Here is a 15462-nt window from a genome sequence, read left to right as displayed (position 1 = left end):
TTCACTGCAGGGCTTTTGCATGACATTTATTGACATTGTCCAGCGCTCCTTGTCATGTTGTTATGTTGTGCACCCCTTTCATGCGCGTGTGGTTCTGGTATGTCTCTCGTCAAACTGTCTTCACCAGCCTGCATTTTCTCTAGACACAGATATCCGTTTTGTTCAGGCCACTGCTGCCCTCTGGTGGAGACATGAATGTGTGTCCCTGCAGGGAAGAACCGTGGAACAGATCCTCAGATCCTCCGCTTACTGTAAGCACATGTAGGAATACTGATGTAATTAAGTAAGTAAGTAGAGAAGTCTCGACACATATATTATTATTATTATTATTATTATTATTATTATTCACCAATTAAGTTGACTATGTGTTCTATACTCTAAGAAGTAACATGTTTGCAGTGGAGCGGAAGAGGCTGGTTCTTTAAATCGTTCTTCTTCTTCGTGTCCGTAGTGGTGACGTGTCTCTTCAATTCCTCCTCCTCCTCGTCCTCCTCCTCCTCGTCCTCCTCCTCCCCGTCCTCCTCCTCCCCCCCCGGTGGCTCAGTCAGTAGTGAGATTCAGTCTGGTCAGATTTACACAGTAAAGGAGCACGTAGGAGGACAGTTGGGACATCATGGGCAGTGAGTATGACTTTGGCACACGAGTTTCACGAGAATGTTACCCGACAGTGTGCGTAGCAACACCCTAAATAACTGTTTTAACTGTTTTGTTCAACTTAGCTCAGTTAGCTAACGGTATTAGCGCTGGCATTGGTAGCGGGCTAGCTTACGCTGCTAACAGCTAGCTGGTTGCCAGTTGCTTTTGTGCTATTGAGAGACTTCCGTGATGGGGAATTTAACAGCTCGGCAATGTTTGAGAAAGCTGCGTTTCCCGCTTGGATTGAGATTTTTACAACCGTCACGGTGGTGTATTTTTTTTTTGGGGGGGGGGGTTTGTCGGCAGAAACATCTTCCAAGCTAATGTGCTAGCCACTCATTCAAAGACATTGACAGTCTAGTGATGACGACGCATAACACAACCGGTGTTGTCTTCAGCCTGCTTGATCCTAAATCAGTGGCCGAATAAGAAGCACGTAGCAGTGATACTGCGGTCTTTGAACATAGCTGGACACACAGCGATGCGTAAATATATATATATATCTACATACATCTGTTTGCTGTACGTTACGTTAGGTTATTGTCAAGTCTGCCTTGAGTCCGCCCTCCATTCACTGCCACGTCCCACTGGTGACCGGCTATTATTCCCACTTGAACCCACGTTAACACTCGTGTGTTTTTCTTCTTTCCAGTCAAATTCTTGGAGGTAATCAAGCCGTTCTGTGCAGTGCTGCCAGAGATCCAAAAACCCGAACGAAAGGTCCGTTACGTTTATTAGTACATTTGCTTTTGGCAATAATAAAAAAAAAAAAAAAACCTCAGATATTTTGTTATAAATATGCTCATAATGTCATTGTCTAACAGATCCAGTTCAGGGAGAAGGTACTATGGACTGCCATCACGCTCTTCATCTTCCTGGTTTGTTGCCAGGTACGTGTCACAGTTAACTCCTGTCTCCGCTCATCAAGACATGGTTTTATTTGTATTGTTTTGTTAGAATTTAGTAAAAGATTCTTGAATGATCATCATCAAAGGTCTGAGGACAAAATTATCATTATTATTATTATTATTATTATTGTTAATAAAGTGAGTACACCTGGTCCCAGTATGCAGCATAATGAACATATATATATATATATATATATATATATATATATATATATATATATATATATCTCTCTCAATATCATAACTAATCATATCCTTGCAACAAGAGCATGACTGGTGCTTTTAAGTTCACACTTTAAAGGTGCTAAACACAAAATTGAGAGCCTAGCTAATGGCTCTAAGCATGGCTGAGCCAGTTGCTCGCAGCTAACAATGCTAACAGGGCTAACAGTGCAAACAGCAGCAACAGTGCTGACAGAGCTTACAGTTTTTACTTGAAAAGGAAGAAGGGGGGGGGGGGGGGGTGCTGCTACATTGGCGTCTGTTGGGACGGCATTATCAGCTGTGACTGCAGTAAGTGATTAGTGCAGAGCTGTGGACGTGAGCTAGCCAGTAGGGCACTTTAACAGACACTTCTGGCCATGTTAACGAAGCACAGAGAAGCTGGGATTACCACACACACACACACACACACACACACACACACACACAGAGAGGGGAGCGACTTCATTCTGTGTGTCCTGACGACTGTGAATGAAGGGCTTAGAGTTGGACTTGTAGTGTAAGAATTATTTTCAGCAATAGCAAGTTTATAGAAGCAATTATTTGGATATTTGATTAAAAAAAAGTAATTCCCTCCCACTGTTTTCCTGCAGATCCCCCTCTTTGGCATCATGTCGTCAGACTCTGCAGATCCATTCTACTGGATGAGAGTTATTCTGGCCTCGAACAGAGGTACCTGTCCTGCTAATAACTGAGCGATAGATCAAATGTATGTCTGCTCTTTCGTTGGCGTATCCTAACTTTAACACCCCCCCCTCCCAGGTACCCTGATGGAGCTGGGTATCTCCCCCATCGTCACCTCAGGCCTGATCATGCAGCTGCTTGCTGGAGCTAAGATCATTGAGGTTGGAGACACACCGAAGGACAGAGCCCTCTTCAACGGAGCTCAGAAATGTAAGCAGAGTCTCATCGCTCGGTGGTCTGTGGAACATATGGTTGGTATCTATAAGTATATCCATAAATTGTCTTACGACTCTTAATGTTTTTCAGTATTTGGAATGATCATCACCATCGGCCAGGCCATCGTATACGTGATGACCGGCATGTATGGAGATCCTTCTGAGATGGGTGCAGGAATCTGTCTGCTCATCATCATTCAGGTGCCAATGGGAATTTTGATACTTTGACTAAAAATATATATACTTTATCATCAAAACTGTCTTTCATTATATACTTAAAATGATGCGTCCTCTCTTGTAGTATTCCTCACATACTGGTGATTTATTATCATAGACAAATCCAAAGTAAATAATGCTCCAGCGGCTCACGCCTTTATTAGGTTCAGTTAAGGAAACGCGAAGGTATAACTCAGAACAAACAAGCTTAGACTCTCCAAAGAAAAGTGAATTCAATGCAAAGTGAACTATTTCATTCTGTTAGCTGACTGTCGGTCTGCTCTTCCTCAGCTGTTCGTGGCGGGGCTGATCGTGCTGCTGCTGGATGAGTTGCTCCAAAAGGGTTACGGTCTTGGTTCAGGCATCTCGCTTTTCATCGCCACCAACATCTGTGAGACGATCGTCTGGAAGGCCTTCAGCCCCACCACTGTGAACACCGGCAGAGGTGAGAAGCCCACAATTTGCTCCGTGAACATTGAGATTGATGAATGTAACTTTGTGTCTCATCCTGTACTTGTGACTTTTTCCTGTTTCTAGGTACGGAGTTTGAGGGAGCGATCATTGCGCTTTTCCATCTGCTGGCCACTCGTACGGACAAAGTGCGAGCTCTGAGAGAGGCTTTCTACAGGCAGAACCTGCCCAACCTCATGAACCTCATCGCCACAGTATTCGTCTTTGCTGTAGTCATATACTTCCAGGTGAGTTTCTGGCATAACAAAGGTTTTATTAGGAACTCCTGTTGGATAAATAAGTTAGGGAATGCGAACGATTTTGCTCACACATTCACCTCCTCTTAACAGGGCTTCAGAGTTGATCTGCCCATCAAGTCGGCCCGCTACCGTGGCCAGTATAACACCTACCCCATCAAGCTCTTCTACACCTCCAACATCCCCATCATCCTGCAGTCTGCCCTGGTCTCAAACTTGTACGTTATCTCCCAGATGCTTTCCACGCGTTTCAGTGGCAACTTCCTGGTTAACCTGCTCGGCACTTGGTCTGTAAGTATCCGCTTGATCAAACATTTCGGTTCGGTTTGTCACGCTTCATTCTCAGAACGAGCCTCCGAATGTTTAGCTCCGTTGTGCAGTCAGGTGTAGTTCTGAAAGTGTGTGTGTGTGTGTGTGTGTGTGTGTGTGTGTGTGTGTGTGTGTGTGTGTGTGTGTGTGTGTGTGTGTGTGTGTGTGTGTGTGTGTGTGTGTTTTCATTGCTTTATTAACCCCCCGGTGCTAGAACATTGTGTTAAGCTTGTGTTCTTGTCTCGTGTCCGTAGGACGCCACGTCAGGCGGTCCAGCCCGGGCCTACCCTGTAGGTGGACTCTGCTACTACTTCTCTCCCCCCGAATCGTTCGGCTCTGTTCTCGATGACCCGGTCCATGCGGGCATCTACATCGTCTTCATGCTTGGATCGTGTGCCTTTTTCTCCAAGACCTGGATTGAAGTCTCGGGCTCCTCTGCCAAAGATGTAAGTTTGTAGCCACTTTCAGTCCGGTGGGTGTGTTTTTATTATCGTTTTATTTCAAACGGACTGAGTTTTAACATCCTGTTCTTCACGTTCATCCAGGTGGCAAAACAGCTGAAGGAGCAGCAGATGGTGATGAGAGGACACAGAGAAACCTCAATGGTCCATGAACTGAACAGGTAAAACCTAAATCCTTTTCTTCTACACATCTTACGTACATTGAACAAGGTTATCAGATAGAATAGATAGAAGCCCTCGTTATGAATTTACCTGAACCAATAACTCCCATCTTTTAGTCAAAGTAACTCATTGACATCATATTTCACCTTCCTTTATTTCCTTCATTGTGTATGTCTTCATTTGTTTAGCCTACAGAGGGATTGATACAGTGAGCCGGGCTGAATCTTTCTGTAACGTTTAGAGTTTTCATTTTAGATTTAGACTCTTCGCTACTTTACCATCATGGTTGATGTATTTGAATATCTCTCATTCTGTTCTCGTACAGTTCTGTGTATTGATATTAATCTCCCTGCTTTTGTGTCGTAGGTACATTCCTACTGCCGCTGCCTTCGGTGGACTGTGCATCGGTGGCTTATCGGTAATGGCTGACTTCCTCGGCGCCATCGGCTCCGGCACCGGCATCCTGCTGGCCGTCACCATCATCTACCAGTACTTTGAGATCTTTGTGAAAGAGCAAAGTGAAGTAGGCAGCATGGGGGCTCTGCTCTTCTAGAAAAGCCAATGTCCTCTCGCCCGTTACCAACTTTTATTAGGATCACCAACTTTGCATTCATTTTTACATCTATGAGAAGCTCCTGCAACGCCAGCCCTCCACTTTCAGGACGACTGAGGGATCTTAAGGGATCTCTGCTTAAATTGGACCTTTACGAGGTGGTGGGGCTCCACAGCTCCCCGCCTTGAATCTTCCAAAGCGACACAAAGACCGACATTTCAGTTGTACGTCATCAGATTTTCTAAACTGACTCGAGACGATAGTTTCCCCAATATGAATTTAAAGGCTTCATTTTTTTTTTTTTTTTTTTTTTGTATGAGACAAAGTCCTGCGGGAGTTCGGTCCTTTTTTCAGACTGACGGAGCGCTTCAGTATGCCGGCATACTCGACACGGACGGTGGAGGTCAACTGCCTGCTGCGTGCTGAAATGTACTCCATGTTCTGCTTGGTGTTATCTTAGTTTATACTTTTTACTTTCAGCTTTTTATTTTATTTTTTTTCCATCAACCTGCCAATTATATGAAGGTGTGGAACAAGAAAGCTTAACTGTCAAAGGCTGAGTCGAGTGCTGTCGTTCTCCTGATTTGTGACCCTGTGTTATCGCTGCTGTTTGAACAGAACCTTGTAAGAGGAGGTGGAGCTCACGTTGGAGTCCACCTGTCCTCGCTGTTTTAATGTATGGCATTCCCAGGGAGCAGCAGTATTAACTCACATGTCACGTTTTGTCTCCCACTCTTTAAGATTTATTTGTTTTTGTTTTTTTGTTTTTTTTTAATTGTCTGCTCTCAGCATATTTGCATTAATCTCTTTGTCCACACCTGGAAAAAAAAATTCATGATTTTCTGTACATAGGCCATTCATTGAATAACTTCGAATTTGTGTAAAATACAATCTTTTGAAAATGTAAAAAATAAATGCATTTCAGAACAAACATTCTCAATAAAACCTTTTTTGTGGGAAAAGGCTCAGTATGTTGACTCTTATACTTCTGAGGCATCTTTAACTGTTAATGTACAATATGTGTTCATAATCATATCCTCCTCTGAAGACCTATTTTATATCATCACTATAAAGTCATCCATCATCTGTTTATGTTATATCCACTTACAGCTACATTGGAGTGTTTCGTAGGAGGATGTGATGTAGCTGCTACTCAGGATTGTCATTCTGTGATCTACAGTACTGTAGAATCACTAAAGAGACATTTGACTGATCAAAATTAATTTATCCAACTAAGTAAATGTCCCTTTCAGGATGTATAAAGATAGATTTTGTAATTATGGCAACATTACTTTTATATCCCAGCCCTAAAATTAAAAAAAGTAATTAATTATACAAATATAAGGATCAAACGGGTAGTATTTGTTGCAGGGTTATTGTAAGTAAATCAGTGTATTAAAGTGTGAACTCAAGTGTCACAGTAGTGCACATAAACAATGAAGGACGACTAGTTTCCTTCTAGATGTCTCATTTTATTGGTCGTTTCTTATAATGGTGGTATATTGTATTTTTACAGATAAATAGAATAAAAAAAAGCTCGTGAGAAATCCCAAGAACCATTTTGTGGAATGTTGCACGTCCTGTTGTGAACTGTTGGTGGCAGCAAAGCGCCACTGAGCGTCTGCGCCACCGGAAATAGGCAAAGAGAAGAAGAAGAAGAAGAAGAAGAAGAAGAAGAAGAAGACGTCTACACGCTCGTGCAGAGGATGCAGCCGTTATGAAACAAGCTAGCTGATGCTGCGCTAACACTTTCTGCCATCTTCATGTGTTGCGCTGCGTGTCAGAAAAGAGTCGCTGTGGATTTGAAGAAGAGGAGTTCTATCCGCGCCAGCGTGACGACATGAGCTCGGTCAGAGAGGAAGGTAACCGCGACGTGCTAACCGGGGCTAGCCTATCTGGAAAGCTAACCCCGGAGCTGATGGTAGTCTGAATGAGAATGTTTACCCAGTTGTTAAAAGTATAAAAGCAGGCCTGTTGTTACGATGAGGACCAGGACTGTTGAAGCGTGTACCTGACACTTCTCACAAGGACTCACACTGTGGTGTCACCTTGAGTCCTTTCCTTACACCTCGAGTCATACAGTCATCTCTGTACGTCGAGGTCTCCATCTTTAAAGCATCTTGGCTGTCATGGTGTCGGTGGATATCTGCTCTAGTGGTGGAAAGCAGTTCAGTACATTTAGCTCAAGTAATCCATTAAAGTACGATTCAGCTGTCCGGCTCTAGTGAGGAACGGTACTCTGTTCAAACGGTGATTTAACAGTAGAAGCTGTTTCTACTTTGTTCGTGTTAGAATCTAAATGTAGGTTGAGCCCGTAGACGTCATTGAGCCGGGCTTTGGTTTGGATTTGGCGCCGCAGTTCGTACCTCTTGACACTTTGTTTGTGTCGTCCTTCCACGTGTTTCACAACAGGTAAAGACCGAATCATCTTTGTCACCAAAGAGGATCACGCAACGCCCAGCAGTGCAGAGCTGGTAGAGGAAGACCCTGATGACCCGTATGAGGAGCGAGGTGAGGAACAGCGAGACTACCAAGAGTAACTCGACTTAAGTTTGGGAAAAAAGGCAAAATTACAACCCTTGTTTTAGTTTAAACCTCTCCTCTCTCATCCTAGGTCTGATTCTTCCCGGCGGGGAGATAAACTGGAACTGCCCCTGTCTGGGTGGGATGGCCAGTGGACCGTGTGGGACTGGATTTAAGGACGCCTTCTCCTGTTTCCACTACAGTAAGGAGGAGGTGAAGGGTTCTGAATGCCTGGAGCAGTTCAGTGCAATGCAGGAGTGTCTGCAGCGATACCCGGAGCTCTATCCGCAAGAAGATGAGAAGGTGAAAGAACAATCGTCAGAAACGAAGCGGACCTCGCAAGACTCTGCGTCTGCAGAACCGTCAGGTGCAAACTCAACACCTGCCGCCAAGCGGGACTCTGATACCACACAACCCGACCCAGAGGGCTCGGTGCACAGTTAATGATGAGCCTCGATGGCAACGTGAGCCCAGAAGGCTTTAGAGGTGCTACAGTTCAAAAGCTCTGATTACGACACACACACACACACACACACACACACACACACACACACACACACACACACACACACACACAGAGGGGGAGTGACTTAATTCTCTGCTCAGGTGGACATTAATCCACTATATCTTTACATTACAAATCGCTGTTTGCTGCTATGTTAACACTCTACTTTTGGAATACAGCGCCTTTTGAAGTCCAACGTAAATCACAGTTCGTCATCGCTTTGTGAAGTCAAAAAATATATCTCTAAAATGTTTTTCCCGTTTACGGTCAATAGTTTTTTTTCTCATCTTAGTGGCTGTAGAGGTGCGTCTGCGTCTGCGTCTGATTAACGGTACATTGCAGGCGAGACAAAGTGAACTACAGACCCTGTTATGATGAGACCAGACGAGAGCAGAGCAGCCTGCATGTGATCTACAGAGTAGATATGTGTGCTTCAGTTTGGACATTCATTCTATTTATTTAAGATGGGTTTATACTATTACCAATGCTATTAATGAAGAAAAAATATATCTTTTAAATGCAAAACAAGATTAAAGAATTTGAATTCACTCAGGAGCCTAGAAGGCTCTGCTTACTGTCCACCTCAGCGTGTTTCTTTTTTGTTTCCTTTGTTTCGAGTCGAGATGGTTTTTGTTTCCGTTGTTGTGATCGACTCTGAAGATAACAGTCAAAACATTCTTTATGTTTACATTCTCTGGTATCTGCTGTTGTCTTGCGATGTGCATTTTACATGTACTTTCTGTGTTCTACAAAGTTTATTTTCATATTTAGACTTTGACTCAAAGTTTACATTCGTGTTTAGAATGCACTGAAGATGACCTTTCACCTCTGGTCTCGTGCTGATCTGTAACCAGAACTTACAACGTTTACCTCGACTGAACCGTTTGTGTCCAACACTGGACTAAAGTCAAATCTGTTTAAAGTCTTATAATAAAAAGTATCTGACGTTGCAATAATGATCTTTTTCTGAACTCATAAGTCATAAAGACCGAATGTTTGATCTCATGCAGCCACAGCAGAGGGTGAGTTGAGTTACGCAAGAAACTCTTTGCTTTATTATCATTACTAAAGTACAGTTTCAATTCATTCAGATTTAAGAAAAGACTCCAAAGAATCTCCAAATGCCTCGTTTCATCTCTACCAGTGACTTGGATCGGCGTATTTCAGAGGTGTAATTCATTCATTAAGTAAATATTATTAACCCCTCTGTTAGATTGTGCTCTCCACCCTCTCAGGCGCATGTTGACCAAGAAATAACATCATTCTATGTAGCGGTTGTTGACCCGTCCAAAGGTTCTGAAACGCACTGAAGCATCGGGGGTCAGAGGTCGGTGACGGTGTTTGTCCGCTTCAACCTCCCTCAGGGATCAATAATTACCAAACGCCGCTGCTGGTGATCATTGGTGGATAGTGAAGGGCATCGACCACCGAAGAGCCAATGAGACGTTGTCCTCAAACCTCCACAAGTACTCCGTCTCTGCCTCCATGGTGGAGGCAGAGACGGTTTGCGGTGAGGAGTCAAAGCTGCTTTGAATCTCCAGCGTTGAACTCGGTGTTCAGGGTTTTTTTTCCGCTCAAGCGTGTGACAGAAAAAGTCCCTCAGACAGGATGTCGTCTTTAAAGGAGCTGTGCAGTGGTTTACCGCTGGACCCCTTACCTCTGAACCGGGGAAGAGACCCCGACGTGCCTCATGCACCGATGCGGACCCCGAACCTGACAGCGGAGGAGGAGCGGGTGAGTCAACGTGCAAAAAAAAAAAAAGTCTGTGCAATGGACATTTTTTAACACCTTTTGTCTCTCAATAATCCGAGTTTATACACCTTAAATACAGGTGCAACTAATTTGATAAATAATGTCTGCGTTCCATTTCATGCACACCTAAATGAAACTGAGGAATCATGAGCAGGTACTCCTGTGCTTTTCCCAATATAACAAGTCAAAAATACTTGTAGATCTCATATGTCTAATTGTATGTAAAACACCATTCATGCAGTCAAAACTGTCAAAAGGAAGAAGTAGACGACCTCTAAACGTCGTGAGCTCACTGTCTATAAATGCATCCGTGTGGAAGCACGATTTATTCGTACGCCTTGCTGTCTGTACTGACTTGTTGCATCATCATCATTGTTGTCTCACAGACTGCCCCAAACAAATAGATTATTCCCTAAGGTCCTCGACTGATTGCTCAAACTCCGAGCAAAGGCTTCAGTCAATGATTAAGAGAGACGGCGGCTGGTTTAGCCGCTCATCCCGTCTGACGGTACCGGAGCGTCGATGTGCCGTGTGCAGCGTTCACTAATCCAGTGTGAAAATGCCTCTTCCCTCTAGTTGGCGCTGAGAAACGCTCTGCGTTATTTCCCTCCATCCCACCACGCAACACTCGCGCCCGAATTTGCTCAAGAGCTGCGGCAGTACGGACACATCTACATGTACCGCTTCTGCCCCGCATTACGCATCAGGTGAGGCCCACCTGACCACGACCCAGTACTCCAGTGTCACATGAATCTGATATGTCTTTTTATTTATTTATGTACCTTTTGATGTTGATATGTTGACTATAATCCTCAAAATTTGGGTTATTTAGACGAAAAATAAATGCTGAGGAAGAATATTTTGCAGGTGACCAGTAAACTTTATTAAGGGAGATGACGGTAACTGTAACTTTAGTTTCATGAAAATGAAACTAGAGCACGGATACTGACGTGTCTTTTCACCGCTCGTATATCTGTCAGTAGAAACGGTTACAGTCCAGCTTGTAGAAGATGTCGTCTAGTTTACAGTGTACAGTGAGGTGAGCCTCCCTCCGTCTCCTCAGAGCTTACCCCATAGATCGGTACCCGTGCCGCACGCGTCAAGCTGCCTCCATAATGCTGATGATCATGAACAACCTGGACCCGGCAGTCGCTCAGGTGAGCCTCTCTGACGCAGCTTGTACTAACTCAGTGACAACGTGTGGGACGTCTTTCGTTTTAATTCAGCGTCTCGATGACGGCTTCCTGTTTTGTTTTGTTTTTCCCATCAGTTCCCCCAGGAGCTCGTCACCTACGGAGGGAACGGACAGGTGTTCAGTAACTGGGCCCAGGTAAGCCTCGAGTTCAGAGACAATGAATAGAGTCTAAATGGACATATTAACAACTCGTGTGTGTGTGTGTGTGTGTCTGGGTGCAGTTTTGCCTGGTGATGCATTACCTGAGCGAGATGACGGAGGACCAAACTCTGGTCATGTACAGCGGTCATCCCATGGGCCTGTTCCCCAGCCTGCCTTCATCCCCTCGCGCCATCATCACCAACGGCATGGTAGCTGCACAAACACACATGTGATTAGACCTTCAGCCCACTGGCAGCCCTGTGTACTGACACACACACACACACACACACACACACACACTCTCTCTGTTGTTGTTTGTGTCCCCCCAGGTTATTCCAAATTACTCTTCTAGAAGTCAGTATGAGAAGATGTTCGCCCTTGGTGTATCAATGTAAGTTTTTAAAGGTGCTTCTCAGGGAGAGAGTGATGGTGAACTGAGCCTCTTGTGGGTCCAGACGTCTCGATGTAACCTGTGTTCCTTTGTTTATTGTCGTCAGGTACGGTCAAATGACAGCAGGCAGCTACTGCTACATTGGACCTCAGGGGATTGTTCACGGCACTTTGGTTTGTGAAGTTATTAAGGAAGCACTCCGGTATTTCCAAAATACTTTTAAGTAGTTCCCAAGTAGGGGGGGTCAGGACCCCCGAAAGACGTTGTAAGATCAGCGTCACCTGATGTAACGACAACATCTTTTACACAGAAGTATATTTCTTTTCTGTTATTCTGGATAGTTTCGTCTCTTTAGACCACTAACAATTACCCCTATGTTGTACTTCCTGTTTTTTGAAATTCCTCTCTTCTGTTTTTTCCCGTGGAGCTGACTGTGCTGAATGCCGGCCGGAGGTACTTGGGCTCTGGTGACTTGAGGGGGCGTGTCTTTGTGACCTCCGGCCTCGGGGGCATGAGTGGAGCTCAGGCTAAAGCCGCCGTCATTGCTGGTTGCATCGGCGTGATCGCGGAGGTCAGTTGGTGGTGTGTCCGCTCACTTCCCGTCAAACACTGCGCTGCTGACTGAGCGAGAATGAAGGAAGTCCTGTGTGTGTGTGTGTGTCGGTGTGACTGTCAATTTTGATTTCCATGCAGGTGGATGAGGCTCCTCTTAAAAAGAGGTATGAGCAGGGCTGGCTGATGGAGGTCACCAGCAGCATGGATCACTGCATCAAACGCATCAGGTAACGAAGAGAAAAAGTCATTACGATTAAAATACTCACATCCTGGTTCTGTCCGAAGACGTTCAAATCCGCCTATCGGCACTTCTAAAGCTCATCAATCAACTCCAGGTGGATTGTCTTGTCTTCTGTCAGACTATTTGTTTCCCCCCTATTTCCCATTCTTATGCTAAGCTAAGCTAACCACAGACATGAGAGCGACGTCGATCTTTGTCTCAAAAAAGCAAATCAGTGTATTTTCCGTGTGTATTTTATTGACGTATGTGTAACATCATGTTAGCGTTGCTGTGCTGCGCAGAAGAGACAGTAAGATCTGTATATATATATATATATATATATATATATATATATATATATATATATATATATATATATATATATATATATATATATATATATATATATATATATATATATATATATATATATATATATATCATAATGCATATTTGTGTTTTTCAGAGAGGCCAAGAGCGCCAAGACTCCCCTCAGTGTCGGTTATCATGGCAACATTGTAGACCTGTGGTGAGTGAGAGGTGGAAACCTGCTGCTCAGACACCTTTTGTCACCCACTCTTGACATGTCTGTCCTACTCTTCCACCCGTCTAACCCAGGGAGAGGCTGCTCTTGGAGTATGAGAGGACAGGGGAGCTCCTGGTGGATCTGGGTTCAGACCAGACCTCCCTTCACAACCCGTACAACGGAGGCTACTACCCGGTCCAGCTCAGCTTCCGCCAGGCGAATCAGCTCATGTCGACCGATCCTAACCGTTTCCTCACCGTGGTCCAAGAAAGGTAATCTAAATCACACAGGTGAACTCTTCTACGGTGAACTTTCTGCACTATATCGGGTTGAAATAATGTTTTTTTTTACATGCGATCACAGCCTCCGCAGACACATTAAGGCCGTCAACCAGCTGTCTGATGCTGGGATGTTCTTCTGGGACTACGGCAACGCATTCCTCCTGGAGGCCCAGAGAGCTGGTCAGTACTTTAACATCTCACTCAGAAGATATAATGATTATCGTTCAGTACACGTCAGACCGACGGAGAGGCTTGTGTTTCTTGTGTTGTTTTTTTATAGGAGCAGAGGTAGAAAAGGCTGGCGCAGGGGCAACAGAATTCCGTTACCCTTCTTATGTTCAGGACATTATGGGGTGAGACATGTGACAGAGCTGTAGGACATGTGTACGTCTAGAAAAAGACAGAAGTGTAATCTGTGATCAGACCTTTGGTAACGACTCTCCTTCCACCTTTTGGCCGCAGCGACATTTTCTCTCTGGGCTTTGGTCCATTTCGCTGGGTGTGCACATCTGGCGACCCCCAAGATCTCGCGACAACGGATGACATCGCCGCTGCTGTCCTGGAGGAAATCGGTGGCGACGCGACGGATCACATCAAGCAGCAGTACGACGATAACATCCGCTGGATCAGAGAGGCTGGGAAACACAAAATGGTAGAGCGACTTTCTGGGCAACCAATGCCATCGTTCAATTAAAACGTCTGATGAAAAGAGATGCATCTGCAATAAAAAGGATTCCCTCCGTATGTTCTCTTTGTTTAGGTCGTGGGATCTCAAGCCAGAATCCTCTACTCGGACCAGAAGGGAAGAGTCTGCATTGCTTTGGCTATCAACCAGGCTATCGCCGACGGACGAGTTTCAGTGAGAGGATGACTTGTCGGCTTTTGGTGTTTCTGTGTGATATGAAGTTTTCACTGGAGTCTGAACAACGTCCCGTGTTCTTTCTGTTGTTCAGGCTCCTGTGGTTATCAGCAGAGACCATCATGATGTCAGCGGCACAGACAGCCCCTTCAGAGAGACCTCCAATGTGTATGACGGATCTGCCTTCTGTGCAGGTATTTGTATAGTCAGTGTTCTGCTCTGTTCTGTGGCCAGAGAAACTTGACTTGAATGTGGACACGCTGCCAACATTGCGACAGATGTTCAAACATGAGAGAGCGGCTCCACAGTCCACACGGATTCGGTTCCTCATTGGGTTATGGTGAACACAAAAACGCATTTCCTATCTTTCTTCATTCATATAAACCGGTAACGCTGCAGGAATCGTTTTTAGAAAGTAAGCAAGAGCTCACAATGCCTCCCCGTTACAGACATGGCGGTCCAGAACTTTGTTGGCGATGCATTCAGGGGCGCCACATGGGTAGCCCTGCACAACGGTGGTGGTGTTGGCTGGTAAGTCTGGCTGGTCGCCCAGTTAAACGGTAATATGTGTGAACCGTTTTTTGGAATCATCGATCGTGCGTTGATCACTTTATCTCTCGTCCCGCCTACAGGGGCGAGGTAATGAATGGAGGGTTTGGGCTGCTGTTAGACGGCTCAGAGGAGGCAGCGAAGCGTGCCAGACTGGTGCTCAGCTGGGATGTCTCCAATGGGGTGAGAGCGTCATGATAGATTCCAGCTCCGCGGGGTTGTTTGCGCTGCGCTCTTAACGGCTCCGATCTGTTTCTGCGCGCTGCAGGTGGCTCGCCGCTGCTGGTCTGGGAACTCAAACGCCTACGAGACCATCCGGCACACCATGGAGGAGAACGGGCAGTTGCGCGTCACCATGCCCTTCCCTGTGCAGGATGAGTGCGTGCTGGACCGCGCCCTGCAGGGCTAGCCGACGTTTCAGCGCAGGTCGTCAACAGCCAGCTCCATGCAGCCACGCAGCGAGGAGCCCTGGAGCTGTGATCCCCTCAGTAGTGTTTACATCCGGGTTCATCCAGCTGCTGAAACGAAACACTGCAGTTAATGAATCACTGGCAATGTTGTTACATAAATTGTTTGCCATGAATACACGTCACAGTCATTTAGCAGACGCTTTCATCCAAAGCGACTTACAGTTCAGTCTCCATCTACACACCGTAGACGCAGCTACGGTTAGCTAAGGGTAAGTGTCTTGCTCAAGGACACATTGACATGAGACTAGCGGAGCAGGAGCCGGGGAATCGAACCGCCGACCCTCTGATTGAAGGCCCTGCTCTCCACTTAGCCATGGTCACACAAAATGCAAAGTAGACTACAACATTGTGCCAGGCTGTATATTGGGGGTTTTGTTTGTGCTGAAAATTAAACTACATGTATAAATGATAACGCCTTTATG

At 45.3% G+C, this 15462-nt stretch overlaps 3 protein-coding genes across 4 annotated transcripts; all 3 read left to right on the top strand.

The window, feature by feature from the left end:
* The first annotated feature begins 532 nt into the window (after window positions 1-532).
* Window positions 533-6035, top strand: sec61a1a (SEC61 translocon subunit alpha 1a). The gene is made up of 12 exons (XM_068711909.1): window positions 533-620; window positions 1289-1356; window positions 1461-1526; window positions 2360-2442; window positions 2533-2660; window positions 2757-2866; window positions 3173-3326; window positions 3419-3579; window positions 3682-3879; window positions 4152-4343; window positions 4443-4519; window positions 4887-6035. Exons 1-12 carry the CDS (start codon window positions 614-616, stop codon window positions 5071-5073), a joined length of 1431 nt encoding a protein of 476 aa, XP_068568010.1. The 5' UTR covers window positions 533-613; the 3' UTR covers window positions 5074-6035.
* Window positions 6036-6738: 703 nt separating this feature from the next.
* chchd4b (coiled-coil-helix-coiled-coil-helix domain containing 4b) lies at window positions 6739-9045 on the top strand. The gene is made up of 3 exons (XM_068711685.1): window positions 6739-6935; window positions 7486-7584; window positions 7688-9045. The coding sequence occupies exons 1-3, from the start codon at window positions 6914-6916 to the stop codon at window positions 8038-8040; spliced, it is 474 nt and encodes a 157-aa protein (XP_068567786.1). The 5' UTR covers window positions 6739-6913; the 3' UTR covers window positions 8041-9045.
* Window positions 9046-9583: 538 nt separating this feature from the next.
* On the top strand, window positions 9584-15450 carry uroc1 (urocanate hydratase 1). 2 transcript variants are annotated; one of them, XM_068711906.1, is made up of 19 exons: window positions 9584-9835; window positions 10430-10560; window positions 10917-11010; window positions 11124-11183; window positions 11270-11398; window positions 11519-11580; window positions 11687-11753; window positions 12008-12151; window positions 12274-12362; window positions 12822-12884; window positions 12974-13153; window positions 13245-13342; window positions 13443-13515; window positions 13625-13814; window positions 13923-14021; window positions 14116-14215; window positions 14471-14552; window positions 14654-14753; window positions 14839-15450. In XM_068711906.1, the coding sequence occupies exons 1-19, from the start codon at window positions 9710-9712 to the stop codon at window positions 14977-14979; spliced, it is 2028 nt and encodes a 675-aa protein (XP_068568007.1). In that variant the 5' UTR covers window positions 9584-9709; the 3' UTR covers window positions 14980-15450. The 2 variants fall into 2 exon arrangements, with proteins under 2 accessions (XP_068568007.1, XP_068568008.1); XM_068711907.1 differs by lacking the exons at window positions 10430-10560; window positions 10917-11010.
* The last annotated feature ends 12 nt before the right edge of the window (window positions 15451-15462 follow it).

This window comes from Cebidichthys violaceus, unplaced genomic scaffold, assembly GCF_023349555.1.
Source record: "Cebidichthys violaceus isolate CVI_PGR_0920_01 unplaced genomic scaffold, fCebVio1.0.p SCAF_17, whole genome shotgun sequence".
NCBI lineage: Eukaryota > Metazoa > Chordata > Actinopteri > Perciformes > Stichaeidae > Cebidichthys > Cebidichthys violaceus.
Note: the sequence above shows the minus strand (reverse complement) of the source record. Positions and strands in the feature narration are given on the sequence as shown.

Excerpts from the sequence above, each read along its gene's own strand:
- sec61a1a (XM_068711909.1), top strand. Across the intron at positions 1,527-2,359 it reads TCTTCCTGGTTTGTTGCCAG|ATCCCCCTCTTTGGCATCAT; the intron begins GTACGTGTCACA and ends GTTTTCCTGCAG. Across the intron at positions 4,520-4,886 it reads ATGGTCCATGAACTGAACAG|GTACATTCCTACTGCCGCTG; the intron begins GTAAAACCTAAA and ends TTTGTGTCGTAG.
- chchd4b (XM_068711685.1), top strand. The coding sequence starts at position 6,914 with ATGAGCTCGGTCAGAGAGGAAG. Across the intron at positions 6,936-7,485 it reads GAGCTCGGTCAGAGAGGAAG|GTAAAGACCGAATCATCTTT; the intron begins GTAACCGCGACG and ends GTTTCACAACAG. Across the intron at positions 7,585-7,687 it reads TGACCCGTATGAGGAGCGAG|GTCTGATTCTTCCCGGCGGG; the intron begins GTGAGGAACAGC and ends CTCTCATCCTAG.
- uroc1 (XM_068711906.1), top strand. The coding sequence starts at position 9,710 with ATGTCGTCTTTAAAGGAGCTGTGCAGTGGTTTACCGCTGGACCCCTTA. Across the intron at positions 13,343-13,442 it reads CCTGGAGGCCCAGAGAGCTG|GAGCAGAGGTAGAAAAGGCT; the intron begins GTCAGTACTTTA and ends GTTTTTTTATAG. Across the intron at positions 13,516-13,624 it reads TATGTTCAGGACATTATGGG|CGACATTTTCTCTCTGGGCT; the intron begins GTGAGACATGTG and ends TTTTGGCCGCAG.